At 38.2% G+C, this 19915-nt stretch overlaps 1 protein-coding gene across 12 annotated transcripts in view; it reads right to left on the bottom strand.

Annotated features, from left to right (window-relative positions):
* Positions 1 to 16458, bottom strand: part of mark2b (MAP/microtubule affinity-regulating kinase 2b) — a 77850-nt gene extending 61392 nt beyond the window's left edge. For 6 of the 12 annotated variants that reach the window (XM_057854045.1, XM_057854043.1, XM_057854046.1 and 3 more), the window contains exon 1: positions 12929 to 15347. In XM_057854045.1, coding sequence (XP_057710028.1) covers positions 12929 to 12979 — 51 coding nt within the window. In that variant the 5' untranslated portion in view covers positions 12980 to 15347. The other 6 variants (XM_057854037.1, XM_057854039.1, XM_057854041.1 and 3 more) reach the window with 2 other exon arrangements.
* Positions 16459 to 19915: the final 3457 nt, after the last annotated feature.

Below are 19915 nucleotides of genomic sequence, written 5' to 3'. Positions count from 1 at the left end.
TTTGGTGTAAAATCTGAGATTTTTATAGCCATTTTAGGTTGTGTTATACTTATATAAAAAATAATCGGGATTTTATAAGGGAACGACTTTGAATTTTTTGATGCCGTTGCGCATGGAGACTCATATATGGCTAAGGTCGGTACCTGTTTTGGTTTTAGGGCAGCAGCTTTGGTTTTATAAATATTTGAATTAGGGCTGTCAAAATTATCGCGTTAACGGGCGGTGATTACTTTTTTAAATTAATCACGTTAAAATATTTGACGCAATTAACGCACATGCCCCGCTCAAACAGATTAAAATGACAGCACAGGGTTATGTGCACTTGTTACTTGTGTTTTTGGGAGTTTCGTCGCCCTCTGCTGGCGCTTGGGTGCGACTGATTTTATGACCATGAGAATTGTGTAACTATTCGGGGTGCACGATATCCATTTTTTTGAAACCGATATCGATAACTTCCTGCTCCTCAAGGCAGATAACGATACGATAACCGATAATACATATATAATTTTTCTGTGTATATTCACCTGAGTTTTTGAACACCTTTAGGTAAAAAATACGAGTGGTTGATTCAGCTTAGATTTGCCTTTGACCGAACCAGAATTTTCATGATGACATTTACATTATTATAATGAACAAAAAAAAGACAGTAACAAAACTTTGCATACTGGAAAAACAGGAGTGGAAACAAACGCACAAATCCCAAACCGACACCGTGCCAAAAATATTATTAATAGGGCCGATAATATATTATGTTATCGGATTAATTGGGATGACGTCATAATTCCTGTTATCAGACCGATAATTATCATGCACCTCTAGTAATTATTGAAATCAACAATGGCGACCTACTAGTTAATTTTTTGATTGAAAATTTTACAAATTTTATTAAAACAAAACATTACGAGGGGTTTTAATTTTAAATTTCTATAACTTGTACTAACATTTATCTTTTAAGAAGTCTTTCCATCCATGGATCGCTTTAACAGAATGTTAATGCTAATGCCATCTTGTTCATTTTTTGTTATAATAAACAAATACAGTACTTATGTACAGTATGCTGAATGTCCATTCCAACAATAATTTACAGAAAAATACGGCATATTTTATCGATGGTTTGAATTGCGATTAATTACAATTTATTAATTTTTAAGCTGTGATTAACTCGATTATCGATTTGATGTTTTTAAAAATAGGCCCCCTACGAATTTACCCCGTTTCCTGTGTCATGTCAATAGGTTATGAAGTCTATGCCTTCTTCGAGTGCTGCAACGATTAATTGATTAACTTGAGTATTCGATTCGAAAAAAAGATTCGAATTAAATTTTGCTGCTTCGAGCATTCATTTAATTAAAGTGGCGTTGTAATGGTTTATTTTGAAAGTGTTTGCATTTACTGTAGTTTTATTGATTTGGGTGGATACACTGCCCTCTAGTCTGCCTCATTTCACATGGCTGAATCCAGCTGCTCCACGTTAAGACCAACATAAGCCACGTTTTTGTATGAGCTACTGCTTTTTTCTAATGCTTTCGTAATTTAGATTAGTGGATATTTAGCCGTTTTTTTGTGTCTGAACCATTTGTTAAGAGCATTGTAAAAAAAAAAAAAAAAGCGTTAGCATTTTATAGCTTTTAAGCTAGCGGATTTTTGCTATGTAAGTTAGCCATTTTTCTTTTGTTGTATATAGATTCTTATTTATTTATTTTTTAAAACATTTGAGGCTCAGCTCAGGTATTTTAATTTTTTTTATGTTCCTTATCCGATTACTCGATTATTCGAACTAACTAGTTCATCGATTAATCGACTAGTTTCAACAATTTACTTCGAAAATAAAGACATTGATTGATTGAAAATAGTTCAATATTAGATTAAATTAGGGCTGTCAAATGATTACAATTTTTAATCGAGTTAATTACAGCTTAAAAATTAATCGTAATTAATTGCAATTAATCGCTATTCAAACCATCTATAAAATATGCCATATTTTCCTGTAAATTATTGTTGGAATGGAAAGATAAGACACAAGATGGATATATACATTCAACATACGGTACATAAGGACTGTATTTGTTTATTATAACAATAAAACAACAAGATGGCTTTAACATTATTACATATTCTGTTAAAGCGATCCATGGATAGAAAGACTTGTAGTTCTTAAAAGATAAATGTTAGTACAAGTTATAGAAATTTTATATTAAAACCTGTCTTAATGTTTTCGTTTTAATAAAATTTTAAAAAATTTCAATCAAAAAATAAACTAGTAGCCCGCCATTATTGATGTCAATAATTACTTACACAATTCTCATGGATGCTGAAGCCTATAAAATCAGCCAGCAGAGGGCGGCAAAACTCCATAAAACACAACAAGTGAGCTTTTCACTGTATTGCCATTTAAATCTGTCTGAGCGGGGCATCTGCGTTAATTGCGTCAAATATTTTAACGTGATTAATTTAAAAAATTAATTAACGCCCGTTAACGCCATAATTTTGACAGCCCTAGATTAAATGTGTTGTTTTCTCATGTATATTTATAATTGCTCTCTACCTAAAATAAATGTTTTATCCGATTAATCGATAGAATTTTCAGTCGAATACTCGATTACTAAAATATTTGATAGCTGCAGCCCTACTTTCTTACGGATACGCCCCTCGTACAAATAATCCTGATTTGACCCCACGGTATGAATTTTCCAGTACGTCGTCACCCCTGTTCTTCGTGGCTATTAAGATAGCCAATCCCAAAATGACACTAAATCTCTTCAACTTCTTTTCCATGGTAACAGACAAAGCGCACAGGTTAACAGTGTGCCGCCACACCTGCTATGAAACCCAACCAGAAAGGCTTGTTTTTGTTTCCCACAATCCCACGCGCACGTACCGCGCGGCGCCGGAGTAACGCGGCGGCACCTGTTCTTGCTGCAATTCATAGGGCCGCTGACACAGCTCACTCGATGAAAATGTCATTCCGGGCAAGTGAAACACAAACTGAAGGAGGGCTATCGCGCCAATCTGAATGTGCAAGCGCGCGTCTTTGTTGCTAGGACCCCAGCCGGCGCCGTTCATGTTCTGCCTAGCAACCGCGGCGTCGGACGAGCCGGGCGGAATTGACGCCGTTGCTCGTGCGATGACTCATTCGACGGCAGAGGCGCAAAATAAAAGTAGTTGAAAGGTACTGTGCGGCCTTCAACTGCTTGAATCAAGAGTTGTTCCTTATCCGATTACTCGATTATTCGAACTCACTAGTCCATCAATTAATCGACTACTAAAATATTCGATAGCTGCAGCCCAAATTTTGTTGCTTCGAGTATTTGTTTAATTAAAGTGGCGTTGTATTGGTTTATTTTGAAAGTGTTTACATTTAGTTTTATTGATTAGAGTGGATACACTGCTCTCTGGTCTGCCTCATATCACATGACTGAATCCAACTGCTCCTTGTTATGACCAACATAAGCTAAGTTTTTGTTTGGGCTAATGTTTTGTAATGCGTTCATAATTTAGTTTAGAGGTATATTTCGCCGTTTTTTTTTTTTTTTTTCCTTTTGTGGGAATATGAGTCTGAACCATATGTTGAGAGCATTGTAAAAAACAAAAACAAAAAAAACGTATCATAGCGTACCGTAGCATTTAATCTAGCAGACTTTTGCTATGTAGGTTAGCCAATTGTTCTTTTGTTGTCCATAGAACCTCATTTATTTATTTTTTATAACGTTTGAGGCTCCGCTCAGGTATTTAAATTCTTTATGTTCCTTATCCGATTACTCGATTATTCGAACTAACTAGTTCATCGATTAATCGACTACTAAAATAGTCGAGAGCTGCAGCCCTCGATTTTTTATCATCTTGCATGAGAGAATATGCAATGTTGGTTTAGCCTTGGGTTTACTGAGTGATCCTTACACTCAAAATGTAACTCGTAGCATTAGCGTAGCATTCGCGTTCGCTCTAGCATGGCAAGCATCATCTTAAACTCTCACAGCTTTACATCTCGTCGTGACGTCCTGGTGGGCTTAAAGGCCGTTTCAAACGAGCGGCAGCCCAGCACGAAGGGTTCAGGGTCGTCTTGGGCGGAACGGCAAGATGGAATGAATTTCCGCCGAAAGGCTAGGCCCAAAATAGAGCCTTAGCACCACCACACTGATGTCAACAAATCATCCAATAGCAGAGGGATAGGCGTACTTTTATCTGTGCTATCAGGCTGTTTCGGCAGACGGATACACACAAACCATGGCCGACGAAACCTTGATAAATGCGCTTTTTTTTTCATTTTCGCAAACTCAGAAACTCAAAAATGACTCTCATACCTCTCGTAGCTAAGCTAAATGGTACCTTGATGTGCGTTTGTGCGGAAATGTAGTTCACGAACAACAACAAAAAGCTATTAATCATCTCACCGAAACAAGCAAAACTCTTTACACGGCTATTATAACGCCTTCTACTTCTTGAAATAGAAAAAAAATCGCTGTTTTCTAGTGCAACAATAAAAGGCATGCCTGTTTTGTAAATATTCCAAGATTTTTTATCATCTTGCATGAGAGAATATGCAATGTTAGTTTAGCCTTTTAAGGTGTTTACTGAGTGATCCCTGCACTCTAAATGTAACTCGTAGCGTTAGCATAGCATTCGCTCTAGCATGGCGAGCACCCTCTTAAACTCTCATGTGTTTACATCTCGTCTTGACATCCTGGTGGGTTTAAAGGCTGTTTCAAGCTATCAGCAGCCTAGCACAAAGGGTTCAGAGCCGTCTTGGGCGGAACGGCAAGATGGAATGAATTTGCGCCGAGAGGCGGGGCCAAAATTGAGCCTTGCTCTATTTTCAGAGCGCCGCCGTACTGACGTCAACAACACAACCAATAGCAGAAGGAAGGTGTACTTTTATCTCTGCTATCAGGCTGTTTCGGAGGACGGATACACACAAACCACGGCCGACGAAACCTTGATAAATGCGCTTTTTTAAAATTTTCGCAAACTCAGGGACACTCAAAAAATCAAAACCTCTCCTAGCTAAGCTAAATGGTACATATATGTGCCTTTGTGTGGAAATGTAGTTCACAAAAAACAACAAAAAGCTATCAAACTTCTCTGATCCTTACACTCTAAATGTAACTCGCAGCATTAGCATAGCATTCGCTCTAGCATGGCGAGCATCCTCCAAAACTCTAACGTGTTTACATCTGGTCGTGACGTCCTGGTGGGTTTAAAGGCCGTTTCAAACGAGCGGCAGCCTAGCACGAAGGGTTCAGGGTCGTCTTGGGCGGAACGGCAAGTTTGAATGAATTTGCACCGAGAGGCGGGGCCCAAAATAGAGCCTTAGCGCCACCGCACTGACGTCAACAACGCATCCAATAGCAGAAGGCAGGCGTACTTTTATCAGTGCTATCAGGCTGTTTCGGAAGACGGATACACACAAACCACGGTCGATGAAGCCTTGATAAATGCATTTTTTAAAAATTTTCGCAAACTCAGGGACACTCAAAAATGATACCTCTCCTAGCTTAGCTAAATGGTACCTCGATGTGCGTTCGTGTGGATATGTAGTCCACGAACAACAACAAAAAGCTATTCAACTTCTCACCGAAACTAGTAAAACTCTTCACATGGCTATTATAATGCCACGTCCTGGTCGCTATATCATTTCCTAAATTATTTTGGGACATTTCGGGGTTGCATTGATATCAATGGCATGGACTTACATGGGTGCCAGTTGAATGTCAATGGGCTGTCATGGTAAGTTTTTGGGTTAAAAATCACAACCACACAGGTTTTTCTGCCATAATTTATATTCCAAGTCAAAAGGAATAGGACGGCTGTCAATGAATGAGCTAGGAAGCGTGGCCAAGAGCGTGATGTTGCAACCACGCCCCTTTTACTCCTCTGAACACTGAAGGATGACGTCGAGGGAAGACTCGTATTTCGTGCTCAGTCAGTCTCGGACGAACACGGTCGAACAGGAAATACTGTACTTCCTCACACGCGTGTAACAAAATAGTCACGCACTGAGCTCATTTGAACTTGCCAATTGTTTTGCTAGCCAAAACAGTAGCATCACACGCCGGAACAGTCAAACACAAGTCCAAAATTTGTGTGTTTTGTCTCATTTCCGACCTGGAAAGCATTTGAATTCTCTTCAGGATATAAACAAATTCAGTCTTCGAGTCTATTTGAGTCATGACATCTCAATTCAGTTGTTACAATATAACACGGGGTGAACATAAGGCCTGTCCTCTTAACACTCGGGTTATAAATATCTGCGTTTGTGGAGTCCACTTTTAGGGTTTAAGTTACATCACACAAAAAAAAACAGCCTGTGTCCTTGGTGTGTACTGAGCCTTTCTATACATGGCTTATTTGCGAGATAGTTGCGCATACCTTTTTGAAAAATTGGTGTAAAATTCAGCCGGGCCGAGAACGAAAAGTGGTATTTGTTGTGTAGCAAAATGTATTTTGCCATGTGGCGAAATGTATTTTGGCATGTGGCATTCTTTTTGCCATGTGGCAAAATGAATTTTGGCATGTTGTATTTTTTTTTACATGTGGCAAAATGGATTTTGATTTATTTTTTTTGCCGTGTAGCATCTTTTTGTATGTGACAAAATGGATTTTGGCATGTGGCTTTTTTTTTTGGCATGTGGCATTTTTTTTTGCCATGTGGCAAAATGTATTTTGGCATGTAGCATTTTTTTACATATGACATTTTTTTGACATGTGGCAAAATGGATTTTGGCATATGGCATTTTATTGCCATGTGGCTAAATATATTTTGGCATGTGGCATTTTTTTGGTGTGTGTATTTTTTTGGTATGTGGCAAAATGGATTTTGGCATGTGGCATTTTTTTGGGTGTGTGGTAAAATGAATTTTGGTATGTTGCATTTTTTTGGTATGTGGCAAAATGGATTTTGGTCCATGGCATAGTATTGGCATGTGGCATTCTTTTTTCCATATGGCATTTTTTTTGGTGTGTGGCAAAATGGATTTTGGCATGTAGCATTTTTTTACATATGGCATTTTTTTGCCATGTGGCAAAATATATTTTGTCATGTGGCATTTTTTTGGTGTGTGTATTTTTTTGGTATGTGGCAAAATGGATTTTGGCATGTGGCATTTTTTTGGATGTGTGGTAAAATGAATTTTGGTATGTTGCATTTTTTTGGTATGTGGCAAAATGGATTTTGGTCCATGGCATTGTATTGGCATGTGGCATTCTTTTTTCCATATGGCATTTTTTTTTTGGTGTGTGGCAAAATGTATTTTGGAATGTAGCATTTTTTTACATGTGACATTTTTTTTCCATGTGGCAAAATGGATTTTGGCATGTAGCATTATTTTGACATGTGGCAAAATGGATTTTGGCTTTTTTTATTGTGTGGCAAAATGTATTTTGGCATGTGCCATTTTTTGCCATTTGGCAAAATGTATTTTGGTATATGGCATTTTTTTGCCATGTAGCAAAATGTATTTTGGCTTTTTTTGCCAAGTGGCATTTTTTTGGTATGTGGCAAAATTGATTTTGTCATGTGGCATTTTTTTCCATGTAGCAAAATGGATTTTGGCTTTTTTTGCCGAGTGGCATTTTTTTTGGTATGTGGCAACATGCATTTTGGCATGTGGCATTATTTTCCATGTGGCATTTTTTGGTATGTGGCAAAATGGATTTTGGTATGTTGCAATTTTTTTTGGTATGTGGTAAAATGGATTTTGGTATGTTGCAATTTTTTTTTTTTGGTATGTGGTAAAATGGATTTTGGTATGTTGAAATTTTTTTTGGTATGTGGTAAAATGGATTTTGGTATGTTGCATTTTTTTGGTATGTGGCAAAATGGATTTTGGTATGTTGCATTTTTTTGGTATGTGGCAAAATGGATTTTGGTATGTTGCATTGTTTTGGCATGTTGCAAAATGGATTTTGGTATGTTGCAATTTTTTTGGCATGTGGCAAAATGTATTTTGGTATGTTGCAATTTTTTGGTATGTGGCAAAATGGATTTTGGTATGTTGCATTTTTTTGGTATGTGGCAAAATGGATTTTGGTATTTTGCATTGTTTTGGCATGTTGCAAAATGGATTTTGGTATGTTGCAATTTTTTTGGCATGTGGCAAAATGTATTTTGGTATGTTGCAATTTTTTTGGTATGTGGCAAAATGGATTTTGGTATCTTGCATTTTTTTGGTATGTGGCAAAATGGATTTTGGTATGTTGCATTTTTTTGGTATGTGGCAAAATGGATTTTGGTATGTTGCATTTTTTTGGTATGTGGCAAAATGGATTTTGGTATGTTGCATTTTTTTTGGTATGTGGCAAAATGGATTTTGGTATGTTGCATTTTTTTGGTATGTGGCAAAATGGATTTTGCTATGTTGCATTTTTTTTGGTATGTGTCTTTTTTTTTTTTTTTTTTTTTTTTGTGGGTGTATGGCATTTTTGCAAGCCATGCACGTCCATGCCACTGATGGCCAAAAAAGTGTCATATGGCGAAATACATTTTGCCACGCGGCAAAAAAATGCTACATGGCAAAATCAATTTTGCCACATACCAAATACCACTTTTTGTTCTCGCTCTCTCGTAAAATTAGCGCAAAAATGAGCAGAAATACAAAGTTACTACATCATCGAAAGCCCTTTTCCAGATTTACGGATGAATGTTTTTTATATACAGTGGTAACTCTACTTCCGAACGTCTCTACGTACAGAATTTCAAGTTACGCAACTACTTCCAGAACCATTTCATTGCCTAGTAGAGGTACAACTGTATATAGCTATATGACAATGCTGCTCTCTATAATAATGCTGCTACATCAGAAATAATTTTTTTATCCTATAAAAATGTCAAATTAGCTATGTTATAACATTATGCTAGTTCTACAACAATTAATCGAACTCGAGTTATTCGATTAGAAAATTTTGCTGATTCCAAGATTCGTTTCAATGGGTTGTTTTGAAAGTGTTATATTTTGCTTTGTTAATTTGGTTGGATACACTGCCCTCTAGTGACAACAATGAATATGCCAAAAATCCAGCTGCTCCCTGTGAAGACCAACCGAAGGTTGTTGTTTTTTTACGTAATATGTTTGTTTACGCGTTTAGAAGTATAATTATCAGTTCTTTGTGGGAATAGGTTTTTGAACGATTTATTCAGAGCATTGTATAAAAATAAAGTTAGCATTTAAGAGAGCGGACATTTGGTTCGCAAGTCAGCAAATTGTTCTTTTGTTATGCTTAGATCATTATTTAGTCATTTTTTTTATATATCGTTTGAGGCTGAGCTAAGGTACTTAATGAAAGCGCAATTCTGTATAGTTTGAAGAAATCAAGAATTTTATTTTGAAAGTGTTAGCAAGCCACAGTAAATATTACTGCAAGAATAAACACTTATTTTCCATATCCTAAAATTTAATCTGCAACGCATTTAATGTTCATCAATCGATTACTCATATTCCAAACCCAACAGGAAATCGAGTATTTTGGATTGAATGTGAAATTTTTATCGATTAACAGGGTGCACATTTGAGACCTTGGTGCCTTGAGTGTTAGTTGGATCCTCCTCAAAATTGGTGAGAATGTTCATGAGACACATGAGAGCTAAGGTTCGCAAAACTGAGTTTTCATTCACGGGCCTGACCTGGGCAGGGTGCCAAAGTCGGCAAAACACAAAATTCACAAAACGACTAATAACTCCCTCCTACAACATTCAATCTTTTTTTATATCTGGCATGTGTGTGAGGTATCCCAGCCTGAACACGACTGCATTGACATATGACCTATTAGGCCTGGCGCCCCCTAGTGAGAACAGGAAATGCTCTACGGTCTCCTCCTCCAAGAGGAAAAAAAATCTATTGACCTCAAACCTGTTTCAGGGAAGCCTTAAGACATATGTTCAGGTGCCTGATGAAAAATATTGAAGTTTCGTTGAAGCGGAGGGGTCCAAACCGGAAAGTGAAAATGACCGTCGCTATTTCGTCTCGCCACAAATTCTGAACAGTTCTAACTTGGCAGATATACAACATAACTGTGCCAAAGAGTCGTACCCTGAAAGGGTCCTGTAGGGAACATTTGCATTAATTCTGTAGCGCCAACTAGTGGCAACAGAAAGTCACTCATTTTACTTATACATGTCCAGTTCTTTTCAGGTTGCTCACTGTAGTTTCAAAACCTTTTGTAAGACTACAATTTAAGGCCCATGTCCACAAGTCTCTGTCTGTTGCTGTGACGACCCTCTGCTCACTATTAAAAGGAAGTCGATTTTTTTCAGTGACTTAGGCAGCTTATAGACCCACAAAATTTGGCACACTTGGTCAAATTGGCCCAATTAGAAGATTCATTTTGGTTTTGAATATCGGCGTGGCTGCACAGCCCGGTAGCGCGTGCTTTTCTGTAGGACTATCTTCAATAGGGGCTTTTTCACCTTGGTGTGCGAATGTATTTGTAATCCCCAAAAAAGAGGCGAGTTCTGAGAAAGTTAGGTTCTCAAGAGGTGATGAGAGAGAGACGATCTGCCACCACCATGACCTGCTTCCCGTCTGAGTTGCGTGACGTCCGAGTTGCGCCAAACTGCGAGGGCCCGTTCTGTCCTGCTTGGAGGCTGAGTTGCCTTTTGTATCCTGAAATTTCATTCTTAACAAGAGGCAATATATTCTCATTGAGGCGTGTCTTAACCTGAAAATTCTGTATGTAGAGACGTTCGTAAGTAGAGCTACCCTTGTAGTCATATTTTAGGCAAACAATAGGCGCATTTTCCCCAGTTTTGGATAGTGAACACACCAATTGCGTTGTGGTAGTTTGACCTCTATCGATATCAATGAGTCCCCATTTTGCACTTGTCTGACAATGATCGGCAAATTAACACTACCAAAAATTTTTAAAGGTTGTGAAAAAAATCAATGGGAGAAATCAGCCGCTACTGCATTGGCATCATAGTTCGCCATATTTACGTAAAATAAACCCTAACTGCACGTTTTGTTTTTGCTGTTAACCAAGAATCAAGACTGTTTTACGTGCATATCTATGAAGAATTTGGGGATTTAAGCATTTATTCGCAAGAATTTTCACCAGAAAAGCTCTGTTTACGTCAGGCGGTCGCTAGCCTAAGTCGCTAACAGAGTGGCATTGGATTTCGACATATTTATGTAAAATAAACACTAAATGCATATTTTTTGCTTTTAACCAAGAATCGGGACTGTTTTACGGTCATATATATGAAAAATTCTGGGTAGAGGTACCACTGTACTCATATTTTGGGCAAACAATTGGCGCATTTTCACTAGTTTTGGATTGTAAATACACTAATTGCGTTGTGGTAGTTGGACCTCTATCGATGTCAGTGAGTCCCCATTTTGCACTTGTCTGACAATATTAGGCATATTAACACCCAAAAACGCATGTTATCTGTTCGGAGGTATTTTCAATGACTTGCACTAATGGGGTCCTTGTTGACATTTTGGATAGTTGTTTTTTGCTAAAAGACTCCCGGAAAGATTGGGCTTTTCAGTGTCTTTTATACTGAAATTTCATTCTTAACAAGAGACAATTTCTTTCGCATTGAGGTGTGCCTTAACCTGAGAATTCTGTATGTAGAGACGTTTGTAAGTAGAGCTACCACTGTACTCTTATTTTAGGCAAACAATTGGCCCATTTTCACCAGTTTTGGATTGTAAACATACTAATTACGTTGTGGTAGCTGGACCTCTATCAATGTCAATGGGTCCCTACTTTGCACTTGTCGGACAATGATCGGCAAATAGGAAGGATTCTCTCAGGAGTGATGTGTTCAAGGATTCAAGGTAATTATTATATTTTTCGTACGATGCATTTTTAAACATTGTGAAAAAAATAAATGGGAGAAATCAGCCGCTACTGCATTGGCATCATAGTTCGCCATATTTACGTAAAATAAACCCTAATTGCACGTTTTTTTTTGCTGTTAACCAAGGATCAAGACCGTTTTACGTCCACATCTATGAAGAATTTGGAGATTTAAGCATTTATTCGCAAGAATTTTCACAAGGAAAGCTCTGTTTAAATCAGGCGCCCGCTAACAGAGTAGCATTGTACTTCGACATATTTACGTAAAATAAAACGCGAACTGCACGGTTTGTTTGCTTTTACCCAAGAATCGAGATTGTTTTACGTCCATATCTATGAAGAATTTGGGGATTTAAGCATTTATTCACAAGAATTTTCACCGGAAAAGCTCTGTTTACGTCAGGCGGCCGCTAGCCTCATTCACTACAACTATATAACTGTATAATGACAATAAAGGGTATTAAGGTATTAAGTTTCTGATGTGAAAATGGAGTGACTTATTAGCTGTTGAAAAAAATTTTAGTTGCTATTTTGGGCAAAATCTTATATGTTAAATATTGCTATTTATCCTGAAAATATAAGGGATTATCTCTGCATTTGGTGATTTTTGTGTATCTAGTGTAAAATTGGAGAATTTTATAGCCATTTTAAGTTTTCTTATACCTATATAAAAATAATTAACCGGGATTTTGTAAGGGAACGACTTTTAATTTTTTGATGGCGCTGCTCATGGAGACTCGTATATGGCTAAGGTAGGTGCCTGTTTTGGTTGTAGGTCGGTAGCAGCTTTGGTTTTGTAAATATATGAATTTGAAGTTTTTGAAAATAGGCCCCCTACGGATCGGCCTTGTTTCCCATGTCATGTCAATGGGTTATGAAGTCTATGCAGAAATGTTATTTGATTAATTTACAACACTGTGCGAGTGTCAATATATTATGAAGTCTATGGTAGAGGTACCACTGTATTGACATTTTGGGCAAACAATTGGCGCATTTTCACCAGTTTTGGATTGTAAACATACTAATTACATTGTGGTAGTTGGACATCTATCAATGTCAATGGGTCCCCACTTTGCACTTGTCTGACAATTATCGGCAAATTAACACTCCAAAAAGTGATGGATGATCTTACCTGCCCGGAGGAATTTTCAATGACTTGCACTAGTGGGGTCCTTGTTGACATTTTGGATGGTTTTTCTTTGTAAAAGTCTCCCGGGAAGATTGGACTTTTTAGTGTCTTTTATCGTGAAATTTCATTCTTAACAAGAGACAATATTTTCCCATTGAGGCATGTCTTTACCTGAAAATTCTGTATGTAAAGACGTTCGTAAGTAGAGGTACCACTGTACTCATATTTTCGGCAAACAAATGGCGCATCAGCACAAGTTTTCGATTGTAAACATACTAATTGCGTTGTAGTAGTTGGACGTCTCGCACTGTCAATGAGTCCCCATTTTGTACTTGTCTGACAAATATCGGCAAATTAACACTCCAAAAAGTATCTTACCTGTTCAGAGGAATTTTCAATGATGACTTGCACTAATGGGGTTCTTGTTGACATTTTGGATGGTTTTTCTTGCTAAATGACTCCCGGGAAGATTGGACTTTTCAGTGTCTTTTATACTGAAATTTCATTCTTAACAAGAGGCAATTTTTTCGCATTGAGGTGTGTCTTAACCTGAAAATTCTGTATGTAGAGACGTTTGTAAGTAGAGGTACCACTGTACTCATATTTTGGGCATAGAGGTACCACTGTACTCATATTTTGGGCAAACAATTGGCACATTTTCACTAGTTTTGGATCGTAAACACACTGATTGCATTGTGGTAGTTAGACGTCTATCGCTGTCAATGAGTCCCCATTTTGCACTTGTCTGACAATATTAGGCAAATTAACACCCAAAAAAGCAGGTTACCTGTTCGGAGGAATTTTCAATGACTTGCACTAATGGGGTCCGTGTTGACATTTTGGATAGTTGTTTTTTGCTAAAAGAATCCCGGAAAAATTGGACTTCTCAGTGTCTTTTATACTGAAATTTCATTCTTAACAAGAGGCAATTTTTTCCCATTGAGGTGTGTCTTAACCTGAGAATTCTGTATGTAAAGACATTCATAAGTAGAGCTACCACTGTACTCTTATTTTAGGCAAGCATTTTCACCAGCTTTGGATTGTAAACATACTAATTACGTTGTGCTAGTTGGACCTCTATCAATGTCAATGGGTCGCCACTTTGCACTTGTCGGACAATGATCGGCAAATAGGAAGGATTGTCTCAGGAGTGATTTGTTCAAGGATTCAAGGTAATTATTATACTTTTCGTACCATGCATGCATTTTTAAACGTTGTGAAAAAAATCAATGGGAGAAATCAGCCGCTATTGCATTGGCATCAGAGTCAGCCATATTTACGTAAAATAAACCCTAACTCCACGTTTTTTTGCTGTTAACCAAGAATCGAGACTGTTTTACATCCATATCGATGAAGAATTTGGGCATTTAAGCATTTATTCACAAGAATTTTCACCAGAAAAGCTCTGTTTACGTCAGGCGGCCGCTAGCCTCAGTCGCGAACAGAGTCACATTGTATTTCGACATATTTACATAAACGCTAAATGCACGTTTTTTTTGCTTTTAACCAAGAATCGAGACTGTTTTACGGCCGTATATATGAAGAATTCTGGGAATTAAGCATTTATTCACAAGAATTTTCACCAGAAAAGCTCTGTTTATGTCACTACAACTATATAACTAACTACAGTATACAACTGTATAATGACAATAAAGAGCTATTCTATTCTATAATAAGTTGTGATTGCACATAGAATTTAATAATAATCTATTCATAAATTATTTATAATTGATTCTGCATGTTTTTCTCAAGTATTAAGTTTCTGATGTGAAAATTGTTTGATTTATTAGCTATTGATTAATTAAGTTGCTATTTTGGGTAAAAACTATATGACGATATGTTAAATATTGCTATTGATCCTGAAAATATAGGTGATTATCTCTGCATTGGGTGATTTTTGTGAATCGAGTGTAAAATCTGAGAATTTTATAGCCATTTTAAGTTTTGTTGTTCCTATATATAAAAAAAAAAAAAGAATCGGGATTTTATAAGGGAACGACTTTGGATTTTTTTATGCCGCTGCTCATGGGGACTGATATATGGCTAAGGTAGGTGCCGGTTTTGTTTTTAGGTTGGTAGCAGCTTTGGTTTTGAAAATATTTAAACTCAGTAGGCCCCCAACAGATTGGCCTCGTTTCCCGTGTCATGTCAACGGGTTATGAAGTCTATGCAGAAATGTTATTTGATGATTTTACAACACTGTGCAGGTGTGCGCGGGTCCCATGAAAATATATTATGAAGTCTATGGTAGAGGTACCACTGTACAAACATTTTGGGCAAACAATTGGCGCATTTTCACCAGTTTTGGATTGCAAACATACTAATTACGTTGTGGTAGTTGGACCTCTATCAATGTCAATGGGTCCCCACTTTGCACTTGTCTGACAATTATCGGCAAATTAACACTCCAAAAAGTGATGGATAATCTTACCTGCCCGGAGGAATTTTCAATGACTTGCACTAGTGGGGTCCTTGTTGACATTTTGGATGGTTTTTCTTGCTAAAAGACTCCCGGAAAGATTGGACTTTTCAGTGTCTTTTACACATTCAAGCCCCGGTGGTCGGAACGCGGCCCGTGAAGCAACAAGTTGGATCCCACATCGGCGGCTAGCACTTAGCTAGCGTCAATCGCGCGTTTCATGTTGGTCAATAATTCCAAAAAAAAAAAAATAATAAGTGTCACTCTGAAGAATCTGGCTTGATCGGAACCATTTGAAGGCGTAAGTAGCCACGAAGGAATCCAAAGTTGGCTTGTGGGGGTGTATAAACAAGACAAGGTTCAACTAGGTGACGCGACGACAAACGTCCACTGAGCGTTAGCTTCCAAGTCATTTATTTCTTGCGGTTTCGCTGGCTTTTGCTTCTTTCCGAGGAGTTCAAAAGAGCAGGAGAGCCCAAAAAAACTTTCAGGCCAAAGTTATTCCCGGCGAGGTCTCGGTCCCGACCTTGCCAACTCACACCAAACAATCGTCCCCGGCGAGATATCCAAACATCGGGAGAATAAAATCGCCAGATCGTCGAAGGCTAACATGGCCCGATTGGGAATGATTTAGTCCGATATTTTCCTTTCTTTTGCTTTTTTAGCCCATCGAGCTAGCCCGACTTTCCCTTCAAGGCGGAGCTAACTGGGCTAGTTCGCTAGCCGCTAGCGCTCCAGCGGAGGAGGAGGAGGAGGAAGAAGAGGAGGAAGAGGAGGAGGCTGGTGCCACCACCACCAAAGTCCAAAATCCACGAACCTGGCGTTTTTTTGCTTTCACGGGAATAATAAGGTCGTTCGCCAGGAGCGCGCTGCACTGCGGTGCGTTGCGGCCGATAAACACCCGATCGCTAGTACCCGATGACGACGATGTTCCACAGATTCGGGAATCAGGTGCTCCGATCCATGTTTAAGCGGACTGCGGCTTCCTGGGCTGGAGCAGGGGGGAGCGACGAGCTGCGTCCGAATGCGGTTCATGCGCAGCGGACAGCCCTCGTACCGGAACAAGCTCGAGGCAACATGGCTGCTTGCTTGCACCACCACCGGAGAGGGAGGGAAGAGGCGGGGGAGAGACTTCGGCTTTCCTCGGCTCCTTCCGGGAAGCCCACAAGTGCGATCGATTGGAAGTAATCGCTCGATTACATCCAGTTTTCAATCATCTCGTTCTTCTTTCCAAGCAGTTTGGCAGCAAACGACGGTGATTGACGTCCAATCCATTTGAAATGGGAGTTCATTCGCTGCCAACCTCCCACTTCAAATGGATTGGACTTGCGCTGCAACGATTAACTCGAGTATTCGATTAGAAAAAAAATATTCGAATTAAATTTTATTGCTTCGAGTATTCGTTTAATTAAAGTGGTGTTGTAATGGTGTATTTTGAAAGTGTTCAACAGGGCCGGCTCAGCCTATACGCAGACTATGCAGCTGCTTAGGGCCCCTGACCACTAGGGGGCCCCCAATCTGGCAATTGTTTAATTTATATATATATTTTTTTTGTTTACTAGTTTGCGTTAGTTGACTTTTGTGAGTTTTGATACTTAATTTCAAGCTTAAAAAATAAAAGTTCTTCCTTAACTGTGTTCTTTTCCTCTTTTAGAAAAAGGTTTGGCGCTATCTACTTGAAGTACTGACAATCATTTGGGGTAAGAAGTTTGAAGTATGCAGTGCAACAAAATCTGATTAATATACAAAATATGGACGTATGGGTTGGATTGCATGTATGGGTTTCACAGTACAGTGTGACGAAATGGTGGGCCAAAAATATGGGACCCTTGGCATTATTTTGCTTAGGGCCCCCAAATGGCCCTGGTGTTCACATTTAGTTTTACTGATTAGGGTGGAAACACTGCCCTCTGGTAAGCCTCATTTTACATGGATGAATCCCAACCTCTCCCTGTTAAGACCAACATAAGCTAAGTTTTTGTTTGAGCTAATGTTTTTTAATGCATTCGTAATTCCGTTTATAGGTATACATAGCCGTTTTTTGTGGAAATATGTGTCTGAACAATTTGTTAAGAGCATTGTAAAATGTTAGCATTTTATAGCATTTAAGCTAGCAGACCAATTGTTCTTTTGTTGTACATAGATATCCTCATTTTTTTGTTTTTGTTTTTATACCGTTTGAGGCTCAGCTCAGGTATTTTAATTTTTCATGTTGCCTATCCGATTACTCGATTATTCGAACTAACTAGTTAATTGATTAATCGACAACTAAAATAATCGATAGCTGCAGCCCTAGATTGGACGCATAAGCGGGTGTTAAGAGGGGGGCAGGGGGGGCCTGGCATGTAATAGACTTTCCTATATATATATATATATAAGTTGTAAAGCAATAAAACTAGGGCTGTCAAACGATTAAAATTTTTAATCGAGTTAATTACAGCTTAAAAATTTATCGTAATTAATCGCAATTCAAACCAATTCAAAACTCCATAAAACACAATTAACAAGCAGTTCACTGTACTGTCATTTAAATCTGTCTGAGTGGGGGGAGTGCGTTAATTGCGTCAAATATTTTAACGTGATTAATTTAAAAAATTAATTAAAGCCCGTTAACGCGATAATTTTGACAGCCCTAAAATATACATGAGAAAACAAGACATTTTATCGAATATAAAACCATTTTCAGTCAACCATTGTCTTTGTTGATACTAGGGCTGCAGCGATGGATTATTTTAGTTGTCGATTAATCGATGAAATAGTTAATTAGTTAGTACATAGTAAAAGTCCGCTAGCTTAAATGCTATAAAACGCTAACGTTTTTTAATTTATTTATTCATTTTTACAAAGCTCTTAACAAATGGTTCAGACACATATTCCCTCCCAAAAAAAAAAACCAAAAAAAGCAGCTAAATATCCCAATAATCTAAATTACGAATGTATTACAAAAAACATTAGCTCAAACAAAAACTTTGCTTATGTTGGTCTTAACACGGAGCAGCTGGATTCAGCCATGTGAAATGAGGCAGAAAAGAGGGCAGTGTATCCACCCAAATCAATAAAACTAAAAGCAAACATTTTCAAAATAAACCATTACAACACCACTTTAATTAAACAAATACTCGAAGCAGCAAAATTTAATTTGAATCTTTTTTTTCCTAATCGAATACTCGAGTTAATCGATTAATCGTTGGAGCACTAGAGTGGACGCATAAGCGGATTTTAAGAGGGGGCCAGGGGGGGCCTGGCATGTAATTGACTTTCCTATACATATTAAAGTTGTAAAGCAATAAAACTAGGGCTGTCAAACGATTAAAATTTTCAATCGAGTTAATCACAGCTTAAAAATGAATTAATCGCAATTAATCGCTATTCAAACCATCTATAAAATATGCCATATTTTCCTGTAAATTATTGTTGGAATGGAAAGATAAGACACAAGATGGATATATACATTCAACATACGGCCCATAAGTACTGTACAGTGCCCTCCATAATTATTGGCACCCCTGAAAAAGATGTGTTTTTTTAGCTTCTAATATATATATATTTTTTTTTCAAATAATATGGGACCCTAATGGGGAAAAAAAGAGAAAAATCCAACCTTCAATACAAGTACATTCATTCAGTGGGGAAAAAATCCCACATAAAGAAAAAATTATTTGACATCAAATAATGTGTGTCACGATTATTAGCCCCCCTGGTGTTAACACTTTGTACAACCCCCTTTTGCCAACAAAACAAGGTCTGGGGACTGAGATGGCCAAGGGAGGAGCTTGATTTTGTGTCTGGGTGAACAATTTCTGTGTAGATTTGACCATATGTTTAGGGTCATTGTCTTACTGAAAGACCCAGTGATGACCCATCTTCAGCTTTCGGGCAGAGGGCAACAGATTTTGACTTAAAATGTCCTGGTATTTCAAAGCATTCATGATGCCATGCACCCTAACAAGGTTCCCAGGGCCTTTGGAAGCAAAACAGCCCCACAGCATCATTGACCCACCCCCATACTTCACAGTGGGTATGAGGTGCTTTTCAGCATGCGCATCTTTCGTTGCACGCCAGACCCACTTAGAGTGTTTGCTGCCAAAAAGCTCAATCTTAGTCTCATCTGACCAAAGCACACGGTCCCAGTTGAAGCCTGGGAAAGTGTGTATTTTTGTGTGAGACCAAGATTGTGGGGCACACTAGAAACTATCTGGTGCGCAGCAGATAGAATGTGGGGCACACTAGAAACTATCTGGTGCGCACCAAATTGTTTTATTTCTTTCGATGTGGTGCGCACCAGCCATTGATTATTAAGGAGCCCCGAAAAGGCCATCGACAAAAATAAAATAAATTTAAACAATCTGGTGCGCACCAGATAGTATGTGGTGCCCACTAGAAATTATTTGGTGCACATTATCTATCTGGTGTGCACCAGCCATTGATTATCACTTAGCCCCGAGAAAGACATCGACGAAAATAAATTTAAACAATATGGTGCGCACCAGATTGTATGTGGTGCGCAGCATGAGCTATGTGGTGCGCACCAGATAGTATGTGGTGCACGAGAAACTATCTTGTGTATACTA

Source organism: Corythoichthys intestinalis, chromosome 13, assembly GCF_030265065.1.
Source record: "Corythoichthys intestinalis isolate RoL2023-P3 chromosome 13, ASM3026506v1, whole genome shotgun sequence".
NCBI classification, from domain to species: Eukaryota; Metazoa; Chordata; class Actinopteri; order Syngnathiformes; family Syngnathidae; genus Corythoichthys; species Corythoichthys intestinalis.
Note: the sequence above shows the minus strand (reverse complement) of the source record. Positions and strands in the feature narration are given on the sequence as shown.